This window comes from Tauraco erythrolophus, chromosome 2 (assembly GCF_009769465.1).
Source record: "Tauraco erythrolophus isolate bTauEry1 chromosome 2, bTauEry1.pri, whole genome shotgun sequence".
Taxonomy (NCBI): domain Eukaryota; kingdom Metazoa; phylum Chordata; class Aves; order Musophagiformes; family Musophagidae; genus Tauraco; species Tauraco erythrolophus.
In genome coordinates, this window is record NC_141466.1 from 39,008,404 (window position 1) to 39,026,634 (window position 18,231).

Sequence of the window (18,231 nt, forward strand, 5' to 3'; positions counted from 1 at the left end):
CATGTCTGCAACCAGCGTCTGCTGGCAAATGCTGGCCCATTCGCTGCTGCAAGCGCACGTGGACCTCTGCGCTGTGCGCACAGGGCAGGCAGCAGAGGTGCTCCCACAGTGCTCCTTTGGCAAATGGTTGTGACCCCTTCCCAGGCATGTACCTCTCCCCACTCGGGTGCCTGTCTGCCCCAGCAAAATTCAGCTGACGACAATCAAAAAATTCTTGTTCTCTTCAGCCCCAAAGTATATGAGGCCATGGGCCAGAAAACAGACAAAATGAGGCACTTTCAGACACAAGTGTTGCACCATGTACAACAGCTAGTTAGTAACACACGCACAGAGGGTTACCTCAGATAGGTAGAGTGACACAGCATGCTACCATAATGCTCCGGACATCTCATTCTTCCCACTTATTTTCAAAAATATAGGGAAATTAAATACTATTTATTGCCTTGCATTCCTGTAATGTGTGTGCTTTCTGGCTTCCTGCAAAGCACCATAATTGCTGCGTGAACCTTGCTCAGAGTATTCCACTTTTTGTCCTCGCGCAGGGTTTGCGGAGCACAGCAGGTCTCTCTGATATGGCCAGTATTATCCACGCCTTACTACAAATGGTTTTACAGGAAGGACCATCTGGTCGTCAGCTGCCCAAATGCGCATTTGCCTGCCCTCCTGCACCTGTTCAGTGTGTAATTCAGCCTCTCCCTGCCAGGTGCTCTCCCATCAGAGGTCTTCCTGAGCGAGGGGATGAGACAACACAGCATATCTCCCAAAACAGCAGCGGGTACAGACATCTCTTTGAGATCTCTGTTCTTGAAGAGGAATAAATCCCAGTTTATCTTCAAAATGGAGGTGATGTATAGGACCAGAAGGTAACTGCCTGGCTCAGAGATCAACCTCGTGCTACTCCAAGCAACTCCCATCAGTGCTCAAATGGAAAGGTCAGGTCCAGCATCTGAGCTGACAGCGCACATAGCAGGCATATGCATCACTGATGATGTCACCATGTTCTGGGAAGCCCATTTACCCAAAGCTCTGTGCCATTTAAGAGATATTTCTTCCCATAGTCATTCACAGGCGAGCCAACAACGTACCTGACTGTCAGAAACCTCAGCACTGGGTTTCTCTGTACAAACTGAGCCACCAACCTGTAAAAATCACCCGAGTGACGTGTTTCGTGACTGCCCAGACATACCCGTGCGTCCGTACTGGACAGACCGGACCACAGCCACATGCTCTGAAAAATGTTAAATAACGTAACTGTAACAGCTAAGCCACCCTCAACAATGCCTGATTAAAGGAGGCCTTAGAATGAGTTTGGGTTTATGTGTAAGACTTTGAGGGAGGCTGAAACGGAGACTTGTTGGAGGCATCTCTCTCTCCCTCTTTGCATCCTTGACTTCCCACAACAGCTGCATTTTGCTAGAATAATGAACCTAAATGTGACAGTCGGATGCAACTCAAGGATGGTGGAGTTCCACTCCACGGGGATTATCTTTTTCGTTTGTCTATCAACAAGATCTTCACATACAAAGGACAAATTATCAAGAGATTTCCTTCAGAGAATGGAGGGAGAGGGAGAAACATCTGCAATTTGTGATTAATTTTGTGAAGTATCCTGTTACTACTCCAAAGGAATTAAGGGTACCTACCAAAAAATGGCTTCAAGGATGGAAAAAATTAAAAGCAGGATTAAATAACACACAATTTAATAGTAAAAGAGAGCTATAGCTGTCACTACCAGGCAGAAAAAATGACATTACCGTATACAGAGAAGATGAAGCAATACGCTTGCCAGATCGAACAATTACCTGTCATTATACTGCAGTCCTGTCTCAAGAAAAACTTATGGAAAAAAGCCTGTCTAAAGATCACACATACATACTGTAGAACTTGCAAGTGAAAGCCCTGGGGGAAAAAAATAGGCTAAAAGCAGGATGTTCTCTGAGCTAAGTTTGTGTATCTTCTAGGAGATGGTGAAATTTTCCCCAGCTTTCAAATGGAAATTGGAAACACATCATCCTTTGTTCTTTAACCTCTCACGAGGAAGTCACACAGACTAAGGGTTTGCTGAGCAAATATATTAATTTTTTTGTAGTCAGACGGTTTTATCTTGATATTGGCTCCCTCTCTTTCAGCAGCACATTGGATGAAGACAGCTTAGTTGTTAGTTTGACACACTTCATCCTTTCCTTGTTAGGAAAAAACCCCACAAATTCCTACGTTTGAGATACTCCCTGTCACCCGGACAGAAATATATCCAGTGTTCCCCTCTTGGCAATGTGATTATTCAGGCGTTTCTTTGGGAGGTGGATAGGCAGAAGGAATTTAAAGTCTTAGATTCAGCCTTCATCCTCTGCTTTTAAGGGAAGCAAACTCCTCTTTACAAGGTGCCTAAGAGCAGGCCCTGAACGTCCCCTTCCCTGCCAGCCGCGTTTGGGAAGGGTACAGGCAGCAGAAGCACTGCAGGTCCTGTCACCTCATTGCAGCCCTCTGTCTGAGAAGGAATCGAGTAGTTTACACCTGATGTTCACTGACACCCTGGCTCTCTACTGTCACCACCACAATGTTGACACATTCCATTTCATCCATGCCGTTTCGGCAGCCTTTGAAGTTAATGGAGGGGACACACTTCCAACTTCCTCCCATTCACCATCTGTAATGAAGAATTCGTCTCCCTGTACCAAGATGGACTACTTTTTACAGGCATCTGCCCCCACTGCAGCTAATTAAGAAGCAAGCACAGATGGCAAGATAAGTCACTTCATTTCAAAGCAGCTGATTAGGAGGGAGTCCCAGTGTAAACCAGTAGTTCAGTATCTGGCTTCTAGAACTAACAACTTGCCCATCAATTCACTAACACTTGAGAATTACAACTGTGTTTTAATGGCTGGGTACCTCAGCTTCATTAGAAATTAATTTGTTAAGTGAGAACCTTAAAGAGCTTATTTGAGCACTCTCATCCTAAAAATGGCAACACTAAAATATGTCATTTTTTACAGGCCTGAGACTGTAGCTGACTGGGAGATTTAATGCCTGGAAAATGCATGTCAAAGTCTTACCGCTGTAAGATTTAATTGGCGCTTCTGACGTTCTTTGAGGGGGAAAAAATAAATCCGTTCTCACAGTAGAAAAATGTAGAGAGATGAATATTTCTGAAGAAAATATATATGGTCAAAGTTATTCATCAGCTTGGTTTCCAAAGGGTGGGAGGCCAATATCTGCACTGCCCCATGACTTTGGAAGCCAGTGACTGACTTCAACCTATTCTGAAAAGGTGTCAAGGAGAGAAGAGTTTCCAAGGTAATAAGTTCTTGCAAGCTCTGTGAAAATCAATGGCTGGAAAAGTTTCAGGTAATGCCCCCACGGGGTGAAAGATGGGCAGAAGGATGCCCCGTGTCTTGCCTAGTAGAGATAATGTCAATCAACGAGGGAACACGGAGAAAGACACTGAATCTACAGGAGACGTAAGACACTCATAAGCATCAGAACTTCATCAGTTCCACTCTTCACAGCACTTGTTTTAAATAAAGCTCTTTTCTCAGGATTTTCCAAACGTAATTTTATAATTATGATTCGATTTCTACTGTGCCACCCTTTCTGCAACAAAAGTCCTTGGGTAGATGACACATGACTACCCGCTACCACCATCTGCCAAGATGTAAGAGGGAGCACAGGCACACCGACACGAGGATGCGGACTGAACACCTCGGCTGGTCTGACATGGAACGCCAACCACCCACTAAACAAGGGTATTTTCATATTGCATGTTACAAAAGCATGAAAGCCACCGCAAATTTTTATGGTTTTGGTAACCATCAGCACACAGAAACACACCTCAGAGCATTTCCTTACGCTTTGATATGCTTGATGTTAGTGACTGATGAACAATTATAAAAAACAGAACTTCCAAATCCTCTTATCTTATAAACAAATACACAGTTTCACTATTTTCCTGGCACTTCAGAACAAGGTGTTGCAGTTTTTTTTAAATAACAATACCAAAATAAGTGTCATAAACCCACATGTAATGTATCTGCTACTACAGATGGCTGGAATTTGTGATCGTTTATTGCAGTCAGCTGAAAAAGTCGTAAAGTTTTGTAACATTCTACTACGGTCCTTTACAACCACCTGCTACCATAAAGGGTAATTTTACTCTGATTCAACTATATAATAAACCTTGCATTTTAACTTCGTAAAATCAGCACTGAAATACATACTTTCCAAACAAGGCATTTTATAGCAAATGTTTTCTTTAACTGTAGGGTGCAACTTTATATATATAGTAATAAAGTAATTAGAGAAGTTCCTTCAAACAATAAAGGCTTCGTCATTTTAATAATGTACCAAACATATCTATGCAAACTAGCAAAACAAGTGTAACTTTAAAAAAAAACCACCTAGTGCAGAATCACAACATACAGCTTTTTGGTAAAGAAAACAAAATGGAGCAAGTATTCTCCAGCACTACAAGAATTTCTTACACAGGCAGAACAATTTTCCTTTGTCTTCCAGAAATTTGACAGAAACAGATACAACTCCTGTTGCTTTACACTGTTATACTAACAAAGAGAGTTACAAAAGTAGATTCAAGTATTTATGATAAAAACATACCCGTGGGTAATCTGATGGCTAATGCCACAAACCATTGCTTTTCTGTATCCCAATGAATTGCTCATCTTAATCATCTGGGAAGAACAGGAAGGCAGCACTGGAAAAGCACTGAAGTGCTTCTTTCCTCACTGCAGACGCTGCAGGAGAAAAAACCAGAACTGATTGTTTATGCTCTACAGTATCATTGTATCGGTTGTTGCATTCAAACCATGACTGGTTTTGACAGACACCACAAGTGATTTTGCGGCACAACAGGACGTTATTTTGGGCTTGGTTGTTACCAGAGCCCAGGACTCCTATTTTTGGTAAATGCCAGATTGCCAGACCCCACAGAAAGGCCCCTTGGCATTCGCTCTTTGGCCGTTACATGTTATTTTGCCCAAACGTTCAGGTTCTTATCTCTCATTGACACACTCTCTCACGAAATTATCACAGGAGATAATTAAGCAAATACTTGGTGCTAACTGGCACTGGCCTGTGAGGTGGGAAGGAGGGCCTGAAGCTCCTCAAGACTGAAGTGGTATCCTCTGTTTCCTGAGTGCCCCGTCCTTGACAGCTGTTTGTAACACTGGTTAGCCAGAGCCCGGGCCTGCCTGAGCTCCAGCAAGAACGACTGCCGGTGGCTCCGGCAGGGGCGGCATGCCCCGCGTGAGAGCAGACACGCAGGAGCTGGGCAGCACCCCGGTCTGCCCTTCATCACAAAGCAGGGGGAGACTGAGGTTAACAAACTGAAACACAAAGAAAACCACGGAAAAGTGAGACCAGTTCTTTATATGCCAAGTCAAAAAGGTGCAATTCTGCAGTCAGGGAGGACTATGCAGTCTACGCTGAAGGTGGCAGTTAGAACTGAAAATCAGGAATGCCAAGAAGTGGAACTAGGTAAACATTCATGGAGCGTGTGCTTGGAAGGGTAAAACCTGGTAAGAGAAGATCATGATCCCTGTTCCTTGCAGGGGGGTTGGACTAGATGGCCTTTGAAGGTCCCTTCCAGCCCTAACGATTCTATGATTCTATGAACTCATGCAACAATCTATGGATAAGGAGAGTAAGACTTAGAATTCAAAAATAAAAATAACTGCAGTAGCCTTACTGCCTCTTTGCTAATTAAAATGTTAAGCCTATTAATAACAATGCAGAAAAGGCAGAAGTTTCCAATTAAAATTGCTGCTTCCTATTTGAAAAGGTGGTGTATTGTGTGACTAAGTATTTTCCAACCCACTGGCAACCGAAGAGGGATAGTATTACTAGAAGTAACTATTTTAATAAACAGCATATATTAAAGAGAGCTGACCCAGCATATCTTTAGGTAACTGAAAATTTCAATAGATTTTGGGAAAACGTAACTGTCACACTACAGAAAGGCAACTGGAATGAATCAGGTATAAATACAGACCAATTTTCCAATATCCCAACCATGCTGCAGAATTTAAATTTGTAAAAGATTAAAGGTTCAAAATGCAATTACCACTAGTTAACATCTTTTATAAAAAACGGGCTTTAGTAAACCTCATTTTGCTCTTCAGCAAGGTATTAGGTTGATGAACCTCAATGAAGAGATGTAGCACTTTTGCAGGGCATCACAGTGAGTCCAACGTCTTAACACAACGAGCAGCACGACACTGTGTCAATAAAACACACACTGCGTGTACAAACGGCCAGATTTCAACCAGGAGCTTCCCACTGGCTACAAGCTGGGTGAGTTTTAGGGAGGTTATACAGATTTGTGACAGGACTGACACATGTCAATGCTCTAGTTAAGATCAAGGAAAAGGCAAAGCTGAGCAAAGCCGCGCACTCTTAAACAGAGCCAGAGTAATGCAAAACAACAGAAACCATGGAGTGAAGCTGACTGTCATTCAGGTACAACTCGTTTTGGCACAGCTACTACTGCGTTCAGCTCTGGTGTCCTCAACACAAGAAGGACATGGAGCTGCTGGAGCGGGTCCAGAGGAGGGCCACGAGGATGATCCGAAGGGTGGAACACCTCTGCTATGAAGACAGGCTGAGACAGTTGGGGCTGTTCAGCCTGGAGAAGACAAGGCTCCGGGGTGATCTTATAGCAGCCTTCCAGTACTTAAAGGGACCTACAGGAAAGCTGGGGAGAGAATTTTTCCAAGGGCATGTAGTGATAGGACAAGGGGAAATGGATTTAAACTGAAAGAGAGCAGATTTGGATTAGATATAAGGAAGAAATTCTTTACATTGAAGGTGGTGAGGCACTGGAACAGGTTGCCCAGAGAAGTTGTAGATTCCCCATCCCTGGAAGTGTTCAAGGCTGGGTTGGATGAGGCTTTGGGCAACCTGGTGTAGTGGAGGGTGTCCCTCCCCATGGCAGGGGGGTTGGAACTAGATGATCTTTGAGGTCCCTTCTAACTCAAACCATTCTATGATTCTACGATAGCTAATGGCAAAAGTATTCACACAGGAAAAAGAAACGTACGCCATAAAACGCGAGACTGTCCTGGGCTCTCCAACAAACTTTTACTTCGTTTTAAAGCCCACTGTGGTGCTGTGGCAAAAGCAGCTAACAGGAATTGTGAATATATGAGCTGGAGTGTGTAGAGTAAAAAAGAGGCTGAAAAATCAGCAAATCACCAGGAAAGAAACACAAAGGGATGAAGAAAACACTTACAGCTGAAGACCAGAGAATATCCATTTGTTTAGGCTATCAAAAAGAACTCATACAGAAATAAAGAGAGCATATGTTCACACATTTTAATAATGACAGCTTATTCTTATTAGTAAGTACCCACACAAGTGGCAGATTTGCACTCTACTACAGTATTTGCAACGAGGCAAATTCCTGAATGAAGAACTGAGCTCAGTCTGACTGAAAGACACTTAGTGCAATGCCAGATAACTTAGTTTGAAGAGCTGGATATTAGATCATCTAATGTAATCAGTCCCCTTTGACCATCAGGTATCGGAAAGTAATGTTATTTTTCCCCCGAGCAGCATTTAGTCAGTTTTCAAACAGGCATCTCCACTTATCCAGGAAAAGATAACGCAAACAGCATGTAATAAGGCAGGTTATAAAGAACAGTATTCTAAAAAACTGCACACAGAGCACCCCCACACTACTGGCAATCATCAGCTGACCCTCTCAGAACGAAGCCTCCACTTCTGTCCTGCCATTCACAGCCCGTCAGTCTGAGGTGAGATAAAACTGAGCTTCAGCCCACTGAGAAGCCCCAACCCACCCTAACGGAGACAGCGGGATGGTTCCTGAGTCGGGGCTTTTACCAAGGAACCACTGCGCAAACAGCCAACACCAGCCCAGCACTGGTCTCCTCTGAGGTGGCTGTACTCTGATGAACGGTATCGAGGTTCATCAACTGCAAAGCTCTTTCAGCACTTTGAAGACACTACAAAAAGAAATCCAAGCCCTTACGCATCTCAGCAAGATCCTGACTACTGATTTCACATCACTACACTTGCATTTATACTTGCGTAGCGTAAATAGCACTAAAGATCGGGTGTATCCTGAGCAAACAGCAGCTCCAAAATCTGAGTTGCAGCATCACGATTATTTACATAAAATCTCTCAGGAAATTCATCACAAGCACAACAGAAACAAGAAGCTTCACAACCAATTCAGGTGAGGTTTTTCTGTACATTATATTTTTCAACAACTAGAAATATTTCATTAGCAATACAGACACATTTATACATTAAAAATCTATACAACGTCCTTTTCTCTCCCAGTCTCCAAAACGTGTAGGTTCAGGGCCTTTAGGTCCACCTCTCTCTTTTGTAGCAGGATTGATTCCATCAGGGAATTCTAAAACGACAGGGAAAGTTCATTAAAATGCTCGTAGTGTTGACAAATATAAAGATGTCACCACCTATGACGTTTGCCTCTTAGTTTCACTTTCAAATACAAAATCAATTCTCTTTTGTTTTTAAAGACGTCCTTGAGGTAAATGTTTCCCAGAGTCCTACAAAATTTCAGAGTCATACATAATTTCAGAGTTTTGTGATTACAGTCAGCCATATATACGATCATATTCAGTTTTGTAAACACAAAAGCAACTCAATGTCCAAAGGCACTAAAGCACCACAGTTTCTCATGAATTCACAGTGAGAACTTGCGTCGTTCAGGTGTGCTATACATATGTTCACTACCTCTAAAACACCAGGTCACTTCCTGTGTTTGTTTAGGTTTTAAGCACTCAGTTTTTAATTTTAGCTTGAATTTCAGTCAAGGTTCTACTATTCTTATATTTAAACCACCATGTTTTCATGGACATTGATGTGTTTTTCAAGAAATAGCATGTTGACATTCATCAACACCAACTAAACACCACAGTGACGGGGTACTATAAAATCCTAAACAGCTACAACAGACTTTTTACCTTCCGAAACTTAAACTAAGCTCGCCAAGTCACCGTGACGCCCTTTCAGGAGAAGGAGACCCTTCATAAGCAGGGTATGAACGGGACTTTCAGATCTCTCTGGTAAGCGACGTGTTAAGCTTACACGTTAGCAGTGCTGCTTCTATTCCCAGCACCCTACTAACTTATGCCACCTCCTTGAACACCACAGAGCTTTCTGCACCTCACAGTCAACATCCTTACGCTACTCAGTGCTCCCTTCCTCAGGGCCCTCTCTTAAGAGCAGCAACTCAGGCCACCCCACTAGGCATCGCCAAGCCATAAAGTACTTTTAGGCACAGCACCATCCTAGGCTGAGTGTTCCCTCATCCTGCACTAGCCTGCAGGGCTCCGTGGAGCTCACCGTACACCACATAACCCTTTCCCATGCTGAATCTCCAGAGCTTCCTGTATACACGCATAGCTCAGGGCTCCCTCGGTCGTATCCCTAACTCAGCCCTGGTGAGCAACACGAGTTAATGAAGAGCAGGGCTGAAAATGAGAAAAGACAACAGAAATCCTGGAGAGCAGAGGAAAGGAACAATAATGGAGGGAGACTCGGGTAGCTACAGGCTATATGGAATGATATATTGGGATGCCTGTTCAAAAATTCATGCGGACCAGGATAGGAAATGTCAGCATTTGAGCACTTCTGGCAAAACAAGGAGCACAAATGCATCTAATATTATTTTGTAGGTGTCATCATCCCCAAATCCAAGCACTATTGATGTGCTAACAGTGGATGCAGAAACCCCAAAGATTTCTCCACGACAGCTACACAGCAGTGGGAATTCAAATAGCCAGTTTAAACTCTTATGTTTTTTCCTAACAAGACAAAGGGCAGTCAGCATTCTAACTAACTATTACTGGTGTTACATGTAAAAAATATACAGGTACCACTAAATTTAAAGCCAAAATAAACCTTGAGTCTCACTCTAAACCTAGAACACCTAAGCAAAAAGCAGAAGACAATAATTACGCATTTGTTTTAAACGAAGCAGTGACGGCATTTATCTTCTTGGGAATAAAAGGAGAAGAATTAAATCGCTGCTTACACAGTAACTCCAACTCTGAGCCAGTTCTCAAGTGAGTCACAATCTGAAATTGCTTGCAGTCATTTCAGAGACGATACTATAATTTTTCAGTCACTTTGTCACCTGGATATTCATAGTAATCTATTGATATATTAAACAGGCTTGTCCTAGAGACCTCAAAATAGATAAACATGGGTTATCACTGCTGGTAAACAGTGGCAAACGTCACACTATGGTGAACAAGACAAAGCATGAGTAGCACTCTTAGTTAAGGGACGACAGCTAATTAAAAAGAAGAAAGAGATTTTGTCTTTCTGCTGTCTTTCCAGTGACTTCAGCAGTGATGTATCTGCGCCTCAGTCTTGTCAGGTCCTCTAAACGTGGCCCCACCAAGTTCACTGGAACACGAACAGCCGTTCATTAGGTCTCCCTGGATCCCACCGAGTGGCTCAGTGAACTCAGTATCTGTTGTTGCTTTTCACAACACTATCCACAAGACTAAGAGAAAGGCTGACCACAAAATACAGCATGAATCAGAAATCTTCTGTGGACTGAGAACAGAACAGGCTTTTTGGATAATAAAAAGTAGCTGGTGCCCTCATGAGTTTACGATGACTGTTTATAGTTGTACTACAACAGGCCAATACCAGCTACATTTCTCAGAATCATGCAATGGTTTATGGTGAAAGGTACCTTTGGCAGACATCTGGCCCCAACCCTGCCCAAAGCAAGGCTGGTAATCAGGTTAAGACATCCAGGCAAACCTGAGCATCCCAAGAGGAGAGGGATCACAGATTCCCTAGGTGATTTGTTACAGTGTTTCACCACCCTTGTTCTGAAGACCTTTTCTCTCAGTCATCATTTGCTGCAACTTGTGCCCCCTGCCCTGCCTCTCTGTTTTTTTTTTTTTGTTTAGAAAGTGATTCTGAAGAGTGCTGAATGCCTGCCCCTCTTAAACTGCAGTCAGCACAGCATCTCAGGACCTTGACTTTAAAACATGGCTTTCAATTTCGTAAAACATGACTTACTTTCCAGGGGTTCCCTCTCTATACTGGACTCCTCTGGTTCATCAAATCGACCTACTGGTAACTTCGGTTTCTTAAGTGACTGCTTAGCAGGTTCAGATCTTCCTCCTGTCTTAGAGCTGGTGCTCCTCAGAGAGCTGCAAAGCAGTGATGACTCTATCAAACAAACAGACACGTGTAGCATAAACATGAGAGTTTAATACTGAGTAGCTCTATGACTGTTCAGAGCACCTCTGAAAAACCCTCATTTCAGAAACCAGGGAGTGAAGGGTAGGAAAACAAACTCCAAATATTAACATTCAACTCACGAACACCTAAGAAATCAGCACAGATAATTATTTTTGGCCCTGGAAACATATGCAGGCAAAACTGTGTTAGTTGTATAACTCATTCACATAAACAGTGTATTTTAAACTGCTTGAACTTATCTCCACTGTTATCTTCTTGTATTTTAGACTCTAAATAGTAATTATGCTAGCATAGACCAGTACATTCTGTTTTCCTGGAGAAGTCTTAACCTCCCCCAAGAAGCCTGCTGATTTCCAGGTCTTGGATCATTTCCAGCAGCTTTTGAGTCAGAAAAAGCTTCTGCTTTCCCAAAAGGAAAGTTTTAAAAAAATAAAACGTTGTTCCCTTAGTAACAGGTTTTCCAGAATGTTGGTAGCGAATAGTTGGGCTTCCCTTATGATGGTAAAACAATTCAGCTGGTAGTCAAAAGCAAGACAAACTTTGAACACATTTAAGTTCAATTATAAAACTGCACACAAATAATTTAATTAAAAGCATAAACTTTTTTCCTTTAAAGTCCTACTAACATTTTTTAACACAAACGTAGGAGAAAGCTATTAATATCCATACCTAGAATTCTTTCAAGTAGTATAAAAATGGAAGTGCAGAGATATCGTAAGTCATAAATAATTCAAGAGTCATAAACAAGTCAAAAATTACTTAGGAAAATTGCTCAAAACGAGTGATATCTCTGCATTTGGTTAAAACGCCAAATGTCCACAGTGAGCACAAACTACCCTCTAAAAATAATGTAGCTACGGACATGCGCCTATGACTTTTCTTAAGAAGGAAGATTCAATCAGAAATCTTCCCTGGATGCAAAGCCTGGATGAAAAGTACGTGAAACTACTATTATTTTACCTTGCTGAAGAGACAGCATCAGGAAACCTTCCCAAGCAGCATGGATTTGACTCACCTCTGTATACACCAACCAACAATCCAATGGTATTACCAGAATCAGCATATTCATTCATCCTAATATACCACAACCTTAACATTAAACCCTACGGTCACATAAACTGTATTATGTCTGCCAACTGTTGCCAATGTCCCAAAGGAATAAATTTTTTTTCTTGCTTTAAGCATGACATAATGGACTATCAACAGTAAAGAACGTAATCTTTCTGCAAACACTGGATCTTTCTACTCCTGCCAAGCATCCTGTCATTCTTCAGCAAGCTGAAAGAGAAGCTAGCTAGAAAATTAAATTACAGCTGATATTCTAGTCCAAATTCAAATAAAAGTCAGATTAAGGTACTGATATGAAACTGATTATCTCAGTCAGCTGCGAAGAGGCAAAATCCATTTTCCTATTTGCAATATTTGATATTGTTGACCAAAATACATTCTTCTTGACACAGAAGTGACAGAAGTTCGACACTGAGTACCTTTGAAAAAGACAAGATGAACAATCAACTTTATCAGTAAACAACATTCTACAAACTGATCTTTGACTCCCTCATCCTTTACGGGCAGTCACAAAGCCATCTAATTTATTACTTATATAAATGAATTTGAAAATAAACTGAAGATCTCAAGTTTTTAAAGCTGCTGCACAGCCAACATCTGCGATGTCCAGTCTTTTGAAGTGGTCCACAGACTGATTTATCATAACAAAGCCATCTGCACAGTGGGAGCTGGGAACTTGTCAGGATGCTTGGAGGAAATAGGAGCACCAGCCAAATCTTGCCGTGAACCTAATGGCCAAATAGAGCCTAGGAGGGCCCACAAACATCTAACAACGTTTTCTTCCAGCTCTTCTATTAACACATACTGTACCGGTCTGTTTCAGAAATATCTGACTAGGATCACAAATATCTCAATTTTTGATGGAGAAGGAACTGGCCTGTCCTGCAGCCCTCCAGAACTGCCTAAACCGAGTGTGCATGTGAGACAGACACTGTTATGGGGGCTACTTTATTTGTCCTCTGGCCTGGGCTTCTCCACGAACAAAGCACTCGAATTTCCTCACATAAAGGGCACGGATCAGTAACTTCCAAGGACACTGTAAGTTCCTTCTAGCTGTTCTACAAATATTAAACCCGGGCTTAATATATTACTACCGTTTAAAAGTTCGCAGGAATGGTAGCGAAAGAAAACCTCCAGAATCAACAGTGACAGCCGCAGGTTTGCGATATAGGGCAGAATATTAATGTCTGAGGGAGGGAAGCAGGAAATCTGCAGAGCCAGTGGGGGGGCGGGCGGCAAAAGCTGTGGCACCTCCCCGCCCCCCTCAACCGATGCCGAAGCGGCTGCGGCCACACCGCGGGGTCACGCGCGGCCCTCACCACCCGCCGCCATCTTGGCCACCCTTCAGCAACCCCAGAGCCGACAGTCCCGGCCGGTAACCGCCCCTCCCTTCTTTCCTCCTCACTTCCCTGCATGAGGAAGGGAAGGAGAGGCCTCTCCCGCCCTCCGCCCCCCGCCGCTTACTCGCTGCCGCCGGCGCGCAGCGCAGCGAACGCAGAGCCATGACAGCGCCCAGCCGCCACACGCGGGCCGCCCGCGGCGCATGCGCGAACGGAGAGGGGCGGGTGGGCGGGCGGGCGGGGGCGGGGCTCGCGCGGCGTCGGGACGCCGCGCGAGCCCCGCCCCCTCCCGCCCGCCCCCGGATTCGGGAAGCGGCGCTGGAGTGACTCTCCCCTTCATAGGATCACAGAATGGTTAGGGTTGGAAGGGACCTCAAAGATCATCTAGTTCCAACGCCCCTGCCATGGGCAGGGAAACCCTCCACTACACCAGCTTGCCCAAAGCCTCATCCAACCTGACCTGGAACGCTTCCAGGGATGGGGCATCCACAACTTCTCTGGGCAACCTGTTCCTGTGTCTCACCACCCTCTGAGTGAAAAATTTCTTTCTTATAATATACGATATTCCTTATAATATAATATACGAAGGCTACTGACATGAAAGTATTTAGGCTGATGCCATAGTGAGGCGCAGACACAGTGCATCCGTGGACAGTAAAGGCTGTATAAATTCAAAGTTACCAGAAAATTATTTAAATATCATAATTATTTTATTAATTTAATAATAAACTTGATTTCTCTCAGTCCTATACCCTGGCTGGTGTCTTTTCTGCACTCGAGCAGGCATTTATTCACCTTCCCAGGAAGAAAGCAGCAAGAAACTAAGCAACCCAACTCAAATGCTGAACCAGAAGACTTCAGACAGCATCTTTTCAGTTTCCCAGTTTACCTCGTGAACGTGCTTTTAACACCAGTCTAAACCTAACGCTGGGAGAAGTAACACCTGTGCTCATGGGGGTGCAGCTCCAATTAATTAGCTCCAGTTAATGTTCTGAGTACAGCAGTATTTGCTTTTTGTCACTCTTCAAACCTCTCCAGCTAACCTTGTTCTTCTCTGAAACAGAATCCCAAACCCTGTCCCCAGATACCGAACTGCAGAAGATAATTTTCACTCGGCGTTCCTGGAGGTCGGAGTCTAAACCAGCACTTTGTGTTCACATCTGCAGAGTCTAAGGAAGTAAATCTCCTTGGTAAATGAGGAGCAGCAGCGCTCCGCTGAGTTTATTGCTCTGCATCTGGCAATGCCGACGCACTGAAGGTGATTAAATTTAACTGACTGCCTTGTGCGTGACACTGTCTCCATCAGCTTTCTGTAACATGGTTAATTGGACATTAGAGACTGAAAATAATGGGAAACCCTTTTCTTTATTCTAACAGCAGCATGCTGGGCCTCTAGGTCAGAGAGAATAAAGAGGAATATGGGTGGTTTATGCAGAAATAAACGCTCTTCTGCTCAAAAGCAGCAAGAAAAAAAAACCCAGATCTATGCCGAGTTCAAGACCTTACCAGGCATGTGCTCAATACAGCAAAAACTATCATGAAATCCTTACCTTAAAAATACTCACACCAAGCTCTCTGCAGGTACCAAGTAATGGTAAGCTCTGCTCCTTAACAGCTTAACACAAACCCATGGAAAATCATGCTTACGTGCAATCTCAAATGGTAAGGATGAAAAAAGCAATGCAATGCAAGATTAATTAGGAGCTGTTCTTCCACCTAAAAATCAGCTGAGGTCTTCAAGACATTTTTTTCCTAGTCTTAATTTATTGAATTGCATTGCAAAATTCACTTTCAACTCCTGAAGTGTGTATTTCTGGATCTTGTGGCTGAGGAAGTAATAAACATGAACACTGGTAAATACAAACGTAGCAGAAGCCACAGCAACTTTTTACTTTGTGATTAAGTGCCATGTTTTCTTTTTTGTTCCCCTCCGTTTACTGCTCATTTCTCTCTTACACTGCAGTCTGCCTTGCGAGGAGGACTCCAACGATACTGTATGGTGCTTTGCTGTTCTAAAAAGCGGGGAATAAAAGACTCGGAGCCAGCACAAACTCTGCAGCAGGTCAATTCAGGTGTGCCGAGTGTCAGCTGGCCACGGTGGCTACCTGGAGAGTACCACAAGCAGCACTGCCCCAGGCAGCAAGCATGCTGATTCTGCCTAAACACCCCCTCTTCCTCACTGACCAGGTCAAGAAGCTTGGTGATCTAAACACCACACCTGGTCAGGGCTGTGCAAATAAGACTGGCTTGGAATGAGGGGTGTTATGTGGTTACAGACTGTTTTCCATCAAGGTGGAATCTCTCAGCTCTGCTGCAAAGCCTGGTGATTTCCATAGTGGAACATGAGCTCTTTTTCCAAATCAGTAGCAATTTCTAGATCTATAGAATGAGAAAATTTAATTTTGATGGAAGATTCAAACACAAACCAAGGAATTAATTTATATATGCTATGAGCAAACAGAAGTTCAGACACTTATTTTATGCAGTGACCTCCCAATACCATCGCTGAGAGCTTTGTGAAATAACGGCAGCAGCCTAGTGCCTTCACGGAACAAGAGACTGGCAGCTTTCTAAAGGAATGTTAAGACCTTAATTTTCATCTCTCGTTCTGTAAGCAGCATAATTGTCTTTCAAGCAGCTGTAGGGGACCTGCATAAAGGAGAGGTCACTATCACTACAGGAAGATGAAGCCTTGATTCGAACAGAAGAGAGGTGAGATAAAGCACTTCATAGATGCTACTGCATCAGATGACATTCAGCTATGTACGTAAGAGTCCGTATTTCTACCCAGTAAACAGAAGGCAGAAACATGCGTGAGTAGGGGGAGTGTGCCATGCACAGGTGTCCAGAACATCCAAGACGGCACGTTTTCAGACAGCAACCACAAGTGCACCATACAGTCCATAAGCATAACTTCATACGCTCCAAGGATGAGTTGGGGCCATTGTGCCACTCACTGCCGCCCTACGGCACACGAGTAGCCACCATTCCATTCCTTTGGGACTCCAAGGTGTCAAACAGCCCTCACCAAAGCTACAGTGCTGAGAGGGCTGCGGATGGACTGCACTGGGCAATACAAATTAGAGAAGAGAAAAGGAAGTTAATCATCTCTTAATTTGCACTGTGCCTTGATGAACTTACATACAAATATGACTTCCTGCACCATCCGTTTTCCTCAAAGAACAAACCAAATTCAAGCCTACTTACATGGATGGGATCTAATATAAAAAAAAAAAAAAAAAGTAGCTGTTTTTGCCAGGATATGTCTGCTTTGCTAATCACGAAAGCATGCTTTACACTTTCGGATTTCTAGAGAGATGCAGTAAGACAGACATTTTTCATCAGTGACAGAAAATTCTAAATACTTATGTACTAAGAGAAGTTTAACTTGATCACTGTGAATTGAGGAAAATTTTTTTAGATCCAGCTCCCTAAACTCATATTAAAAATTTAGTCACTAGCCAACTACTAGAATATCGTTAAACAAAAGACACCTGAGATGTCAGAACTTAATTTAAATATTTAGGACACATACTAGCACCATCATAACGTAAAAAAAATATTAATAAAAGTAGGCATTGTTAGAGTGGGAATGTATTAAAGATATCTTTGTGTTGTAAGGACTTGCCTAACACAACTCTAATAAAATACTCTTTTAAGTGTGTACATTGCCAAACTGTAGGTGGTCATGTATTAACAAACCAAATGCAAAATCACTTCATTATAAACTATTATTGCTATATTCATTTCAAATAATACAAAATTATTAGTTATATACAAAAAAGCCTCCCCAGAATTTTGGTAATTAGCAGAACATTGCAGCTTCTTTAATTGCTTCCATTAGAGTAATTTGTTCATTTTATTAACACCAGATGCAATAACACAACGCTAAAAATAAACATGCATTATACAACAAATTTGTATTTTTCAAAAATGTTCATTACAATTAGTGAATGCACATGTAACTCTTGCCCCCCAACCTTTAGTGAATTATTGTTCGAAACAGAGAAAAGGGAAGGAAGGAGAAACCAAACTTAATGCTATTCAGCACCAGTAGAAAGTCAATAGACCTTTAACATTCCTGTATATCAAAAACATTTTATCTGTATCACTAAACAGGTAAAGTTTACAATATTGTCCCATTTGAAGATGTATTGATTTATATTTACAATACTTTGTAGTCAATAAAACATTTTAACAATATTTAAAAATTGCTTAAATTCATAAAAGTATTGCAGAAATTTATAACATTTACTTATTTTACGTACATACAAGGAAGTCCATGTAAACTGTCCACGTTCATCTGAAGAACTGACAGAGTAAGGAGCAGTTTTAAAACAGTTCGCAAAACCCCAATTATTTGAAGGCAGCTATCATTAAACATTCAAAAATCCTTAGTTGCCGTTTGCTTCTGAAAACTGAAGTTCCAGTAATAAAATTGAGTATGTAAACTAACATGTTTCTGAGATCAGTAGAAAATATATTCCCACAGGCATAATGTATTTAACAATGACGATGATGATTTTGTAGAAAACTGTTAAGCTGTAGTGATATCTGAACAGACAACTCGGTAACGGTCTTTGCAAGACTCACA

General features: G+C 42.5%; 1 protein-coding gene across 1 annotated transcript; it reads right to left on the bottom strand.

The window, feature by feature from the left end:
• Window positions 1-8,116: 8,116 nt before the first annotated feature.
• On the bottom strand, window positions 8,117-13,807 carry SDHAF4 (succinate dehydrogenase complex assembly factor 4). The gene is made up of 3 exons (XM_086631354.1): window positions 13,762-13,807; window positions 11,044-11,196; window positions 8,117-8,389 (listed from the first exon to the last, which is right to left on the bottom strand). Exons 1-3 carry the CDS (start codon window positions 13,799-13,801, stop codon window positions 8,280-8,282), a joined length of 303 nt encoding a protein of 100 aa, XP_086487480.1. The 5' UTR covers window positions 13,802-13,807; the 3' UTR covers window positions 8,117-8,279.
• Between the last annotated feature and the right edge of the window lie 4,424 nt (window positions 13,808-18,231).